At 41.6% G+C, this 6,122-nt stretch overlaps 1 protein-coding gene across 1 annotated transcript in view; it reads left to right on the forward strand.

Annotated features, from left to right (window-relative positions):
* The window catches only part of psen1 (presenilin 1), a 28,231-nt gene extending 22,359 nt beyond the window's left edge, over positions 1-5,872 (forward strand). The window contains exons 10-11 of the mRNA XM_041812852.1: positions 1,500-1,618; positions 1,823-5,872. Coding sequence (XP_041668786.1) covers positions 1,500-1,618; positions 1,823-1,978 — 275 coding nt within the window. The 3' untranslated portion in view covers positions 1,979-5,872. The remainder of the gene's footprint in view (positions 1-1,499; positions 1,619-1,822) is intronic.
* The last annotated feature ends 250 nt before the right edge of the window (positions 5,873-6,122 follow it).

The following is a 6,122-nucleotide window of genomic DNA, read 5'->3' on the forward strand; positions in this document are numbered from 1 at the left end:
TTTATCAACTACAGCTTCACCTCTTCCATCCCAGCCTCCTCCTTAATAGCTTAAAGCTTGTTGCTCCCTCTTATTCAGATTTATGCTACTATGGATTAATTGCTTCTGAATAACTTTATTGTTTCTAATGCACATCGTCATAAATGCATCCATCTCTAGGGGGGGTTCTAGCACACTTCCTAGTAAGTCAAAGCATGCTGCTTGACTAACCCAGGGAGCATCTCTAGACCAGAGCTTTCCCCACCAAGTAAAACTGTAGTAGATCCGTTTTGAAATAAAACAGTTACATTTATGAGAGTGTTCCTGACTTAAATGTAGGTTGTAATATTGAATTATTTATTGCTTGAATTTGTTGAAAAAAATACACAAGATAAGGAACCTAATAATAATAGCATATCAAATCGCAATACAGGGGGGAAAAATCGAACCAACAAGCTTCAAGAATAATGAGATAACCAACTGTGCCTACTAAGTCACAGCCAATATGAGTGGATACTGAATGTTCACCACAAACACATTAATTGGATTACTTCCCTGGTTCAGACAGTGCTGTGATGAGAAAGGGATGCGTTCCAGATAAGGTTTTTTTCCCCACTGAAGTAGGTTTTATTTTGTCTAATGATAAAACTTCCGCACATGTGCTCAATGTATATTTAGAATTTCTGATTTTGCAGTTTAGGATCAAAAATTAATACTTGACCATATTTGAGTCATGCATTTTGCATAATAATAACAAATATGAAAGTGTTAAATTGATTAATTTGCAGTAAAACAGGACATTTCATCCTGTGTTATCAGCACTTAAATGTTAGCAAGAGTGCTCTGGAGTGTTCTTAGGTTCTGTTCTTAGTCCAGAACAAATCACAGATAAGAAAACTTTGGTGAATGTGAGAATCTTCTTAAAAACTGCATAAGAGGGTTTTAAGAATAGAAGTCTTATTAGGAACAGTTGGCGATCCCACTAGTATGACTGCATTTGGTAACTGAATGCCCACTTCAGACTGTAATCATGCATTGTCTCCCTTTAAAGATTTTAGATTCACCACCGTATCCTGATATAAAGCATGACTCTATAATTCAGCCTCCCCGTTTGTCTTGCCTTCCTTCTGTCAGCGTGTAATGATCATCCTCATCTTTCAGTTCCTCCTCACCGACACATAAAACATCTCAGGGATGTTTTTATGTGTTCCACTTTCTGTGAAATGAGAGTTTTTGTGAGCGATGCCCGTCCGTGTTCAGCTGCAGACTGGTTTTAGTCAGAGCAGATTAGGAAGCGATTATTCATGGCAATTGCTAGGTTTCATGTCCGTACTATTTGGGTGCCTGCGCTCCCTTCTAACCTAAAGCACGGGTAAATACGGGGTCTGAGCTCTTGTTTGTACAGTAATTACAGTCGAGGAAAGATTTCTATGGGGGCAAGAGGGTGCGGTGCTGAAACAGATCTTATGTTCTCTTTCTCTTGACTCCACCCTGAATGCGGTGTCCTTCTGTGTTTTCAGGGGGCGTCAAGCTGGGCCTCGGGGACTTCATCTTCTACAGCATGCTGGTGGGGAAAGCCTCGGCCACAGCCAGCGGCGACTGGAACACCACGCTCGCCTGCTTCGTAGCCATCCTCATTGTGAGTGACCACAGCTGCTTATTTTTGTGTCACCACAACCTCATCCCTGTCCCTCAGCACAATATGTAACCCCACTTTATGTCGACCACTTGATTATATAACCTGTGGTGTTTTTGTACCCCTGGCTGAGATGATTTTGTTTTCTACACAGTCATTCAAAGTGCCATTTCCTCTGCCTTATTTTGTCTGCGTCTGCCTCCACAGGGCCTGTGTCTGACCCTACTCCTCCTCGCCATCTTCAAGAAAGCACTCCCAGCTCTTCCCATCTCCATCTTTTTTGGCTTGGTCTTCTACTTTGCCACAGACAACTTGGTACAGCCCTTCATGGACAAGCTGGCGCTACACCAATTCTACATTTAGCAGGACACTGCCCTGATAACTCTCACCCACATAGCCCTCCGGCCAACAACACAACTACAGCAGTCCCTTCACAGCCGGGGAACAAAGGGCGATGCAGGGGCCTCTCCTGCCCCCACATCCCCTCCTAAGAACTCATGACGATGGGACACGAGTTGTTTTTGTTCAGCCTTTTTTTTCCCGGCGCCAAGGAAGGGTTTCCCCCTACAACAGCAGCTGTTCTTATATATTTTATTTCTGTTTTTAAACCAAGTAGTGACATTTCCGCTCGACTTGGAAGCTCATCTTCAAATTGCCGATCAGTGGCCGGTCTCAGGCTTGTTCCATTCTTCGAGAAGTTAGCAGGACTCTTTTATTTATACAGGGAAGCTTTACAAGAGCTCATCAGCTCCTTTTGTTTTCAGCAGCGCCCTGCTTCATATCCACTCGTTCATACCTGGAAGCTTCTCACAGGTTTCTCCAGCAGGGGCTTCACAGCGGGTGCCTTGCTCAGGGACACCTTGGCGGTAGCTGTTGAGCAAAGGGAGATGGATTCTTTAAATCTCCCTTCTAAGACTTCGATCTTCATTTTTACAACCACCGCACCCCAAAACAAAAACCAAGCCTTCATCGATCTAATGGACACTGTATGATGATATTGATTATAGATTGGTAATTGTGTAGTTTGATTGTGTTTGAGCTGTCAGTCACCAGATGTGCTTTTCTCACTGCTGTAAAAAGAAGATAAGATGTGATTTTATTCCCACTTAAGACACACAAAAACCAAAGCTCTGAACCCGGAGCCACAAAAAATGCTCTCACGAGCAAAAATGTGGAAAAACTTAAAATATGAGACTATTTATGGCACTCAGTACGTTTACATGCATGGTAAAGTAGAGCTGCTGTTTTAGCTCGTTAAGGTAATTTAACTGGACCCCTGTCCTTATTGCGGTATTCATAGCTTTCAGTCACATGACCTGTACAGAGGCCTAGAGGGACAAAAGAATGTAGGACAGTGGCAGCTACTGTTCACCACTATGTGGAGCTGCAGTTCCAGGTATCAGATTTCCGACTCAAAATGTGTTTTTCGATTATTTATGGGGGTCATCACAGAACTCAGATACCTCTAATCCAAACGATATTCCATTTCTATACTGCTTATCCTATTTGGGGTCATGGGGGGTTGGAGCCATTTGTAAGAGGTGGAGGAAACCCTTGACTGGCCACCTTCAATCACAGGGTTAACAGATGGAGACAAACAACCAGACATACGCACACCTGCAGCCAGTGTAAAGGCTTGAAGCCTGTTATTTTATTGCTTAAACAGACACCACATATTTGAAAATTTCTTGTTTTCAGTCACCAGAAAATGCAAATTATACAGCCAATATTTCCACAGGGGTTGTATGTTCTTATGAAGTACACACTAGATTACCTCCTGTGTTGTCTATAATATATAGCTTTTAGTCACATGACTAGCATAGAGGGAAAAAAGAGCTTATAACAGTACAAACTACCATTGACCACTATGTGGAGCTGCAGCAATGGGCGACACGTTTACATCTTCTTACAACCATTAAAAATATATATATATTAGTTTGAATTTGAGTTTTAGTCCCTTTGGATTCTTACCCCCAATTTCCACATACTCTGTTTGCACCAATTTTATTGCAAAGCACACTGCAGAGCATATCTCTCCCTTTCTTGTCAATCTTTGCAATTACAATGCATTCTTCCATCTCTTGCGTGTCCCAGAAATGCTGCTCAGCTCGGTACCGCTTGAGATATCAGCAAGGTCTATTTTTGGAGCTAGCTGCAGCCAAACCAATTAAGTCCATGTAGATCAGATTGATGCAAACAGCAGGAAAAACGTGCAACCATCTGGTAGATTTTTAAAAATTCAATGCAATGTACATACTCTTAATAATAATCATAATTTTCTCAACTGCATCTCGTCCTGTAGCTTATGCCGCTGGTCGGTCAGTTGGTCCCAGAGCTACTACGGTGCCGTTGATGCAAAAAAATTTGGGGGCTATTTATGCTTCCACTCATTAAGGGTGACAGTGGATGAGAGGGTTGGGGAGAGACATGGGAAAGTAGCCAGTAGGCTGGATTTGAACCCAGGCATGGAGCACGCCTTATCTCTAGGCCACCTGCGCTCCAGAAAAGTTAACTTTTGAGGTGATTTTTCCATGAAACCTTTGTAGAAAACATAAACCTTTTTACTTCCTAAGCTACTCACCCATGGTGGATGCAAAAAATCATCGAAGCATATCAAAATGGACAGCAAATTAACCCCTGGAAGGCAAAATATCTGTAATTTACACTCTCCTAGTTCTCCAGGGGCTCAGTGCTGCGCTTTGTTCATGCCATGGTTCTCCACTGGTGGGTCAAAACCCAAAAGTTGATATACAAAGCCATTTTCAGTGGGTAAGGAATTTGTGCCAGGAAAAAAAAAGTTTTATTTAAGGTTATTCATTAGTACCCAAAAGGGTACATTTGTTGTTTGGACAGGAGTTTCGGCATCCCAAAGAACAAGCTGCTGGTCGCTGCAAACTCCCATGGGATTCGTCTTCATCTCTTTGCTCTGCCTTGTCTTTTTATCCACCCTGAGTCCAAACTGCCTCATTTCTATTTCAAAACATCAGTTTATGATTAAGAAAAAAATAAGAAACGTGACTCTACATCAGTAGAGAACTACTGCTCTACAGTTTATATGTGGCACCAATGCAGTGCATGCCATCCCTCTTGCTTATAGTGATATCTAAAAGCAGTAAGTCCACTGCAATGCAGTGCATGCAAAACATGCAAAATTAAATTGATCTTTGGTATCATTATCTAGGTATGTTTTGTCTGACTTTGTTAGTACGATTTCAGTCAGACGAACATGTTTACATGCATTTAAATGCCCGGTTTTAGTCGGACTTTCACAATAGTCCAACGTTTATCGGTATGAAAACGTACTGACTGTCACAGTGTTTTACTGCCCTTAATTTAACCCCAAAGGCACATCTTAATTCACAGAGGGAGAAAAGATCACAAACACTGACTCACTCACACCAGAGACTTGCCTGCCGTGTCAGTTGTGTACTGTCAGCCACTGAGCAGTTCTGCTGGAGCAGTCGGAGGTTCAGTGCCTTGCTCAAGGGCATTTCAGCCGTCGTTGTTGTTATCGTGGCAAAAATGTGCTTTTCATTCTTATCCCTCACTGTGTTCTTTCTTTTTTTAAACAACCTTCTCCTCCAGGGATTGTAACCTGTGATCATCTGGTCACAAAATCTGAACCTTTAGGCTACAGCCGCCCTCACGACGCTCGCCTGGTGCTGTCTGGAACTATGCTACATCAAACCGAAAAAATATCTCAACAAAACACATCTTTTTTCATGATATGCAGGAGATCAACTTTGTACTTTTTGAATCACGGTGGTAAAAGTTGACGGGAGTTTCTACGCTGATCAGAAATCCAGACAACTGACAGAAATCCTGTCGTTGCTGTGAGAATGAAGTCCTGATTAATGTAGCTCTAGTCCAATTTGATACTCCAATTTGTGAACATTTTTAGAAAACAGATCAAGTGTTGTTTGCTTTACTGATTTTAGTCAAGTTAAAAATAAACCAAAAAGTTTCAAAATAGTTTGAACACTAAAAAGTGTTTTCATGTGAAATGATAAGAGATGTAAGAATCGCTGCAGCTCCTCCTTCATAAGAGATGAAGACTGATGGAAGAGGAGGAGCTGCGCTGGTTGCTCTGTGGTTGTAGTTGCACTCGAGTTTCATGCTTGCGGAGAAGAAACCAAGTGGGAACAATATGGTTAAAATTGTTCTGAGTCTTTTATTTTCTTCCCACTTTCATTTCTTTGGGGAATTTTTTGGGTGACTGGCTTTTTTTCTGTCCTTCACATGCATTTGTGTGTTTATGCAAGGTTATTCAATTCAGATTTTGTTTTTTAATAAATGATGAAAATCAAGATTTGTTCCTGTTCATCTTTTCTTTATTCAGTTTGATTTTCAAATCCTCCAGTCTCTTTTATTCCCTTTCAGACAGGGTGGGCTACAAGAAAGGTTTAGAGCCAGACTTAGCATTGGAGTGTCTGCTGCAAGGTAAGCATATGCACACATCCCACCATAACAATAGAGTCTGCACATGAGCTAACATGGAAAACTGATT

Source organism: Cheilinus undulatus, linkage group 18, assembly GCF_018320785.1.
Source record: "Cheilinus undulatus linkage group 18, ASM1832078v1, whole genome shotgun sequence".
NCBI classification, from domain to species: domain Eukaryota; kingdom Metazoa; phylum Chordata; class Actinopteri; order Labriformes; family Labridae; genus Cheilinus; species Cheilinus undulatus.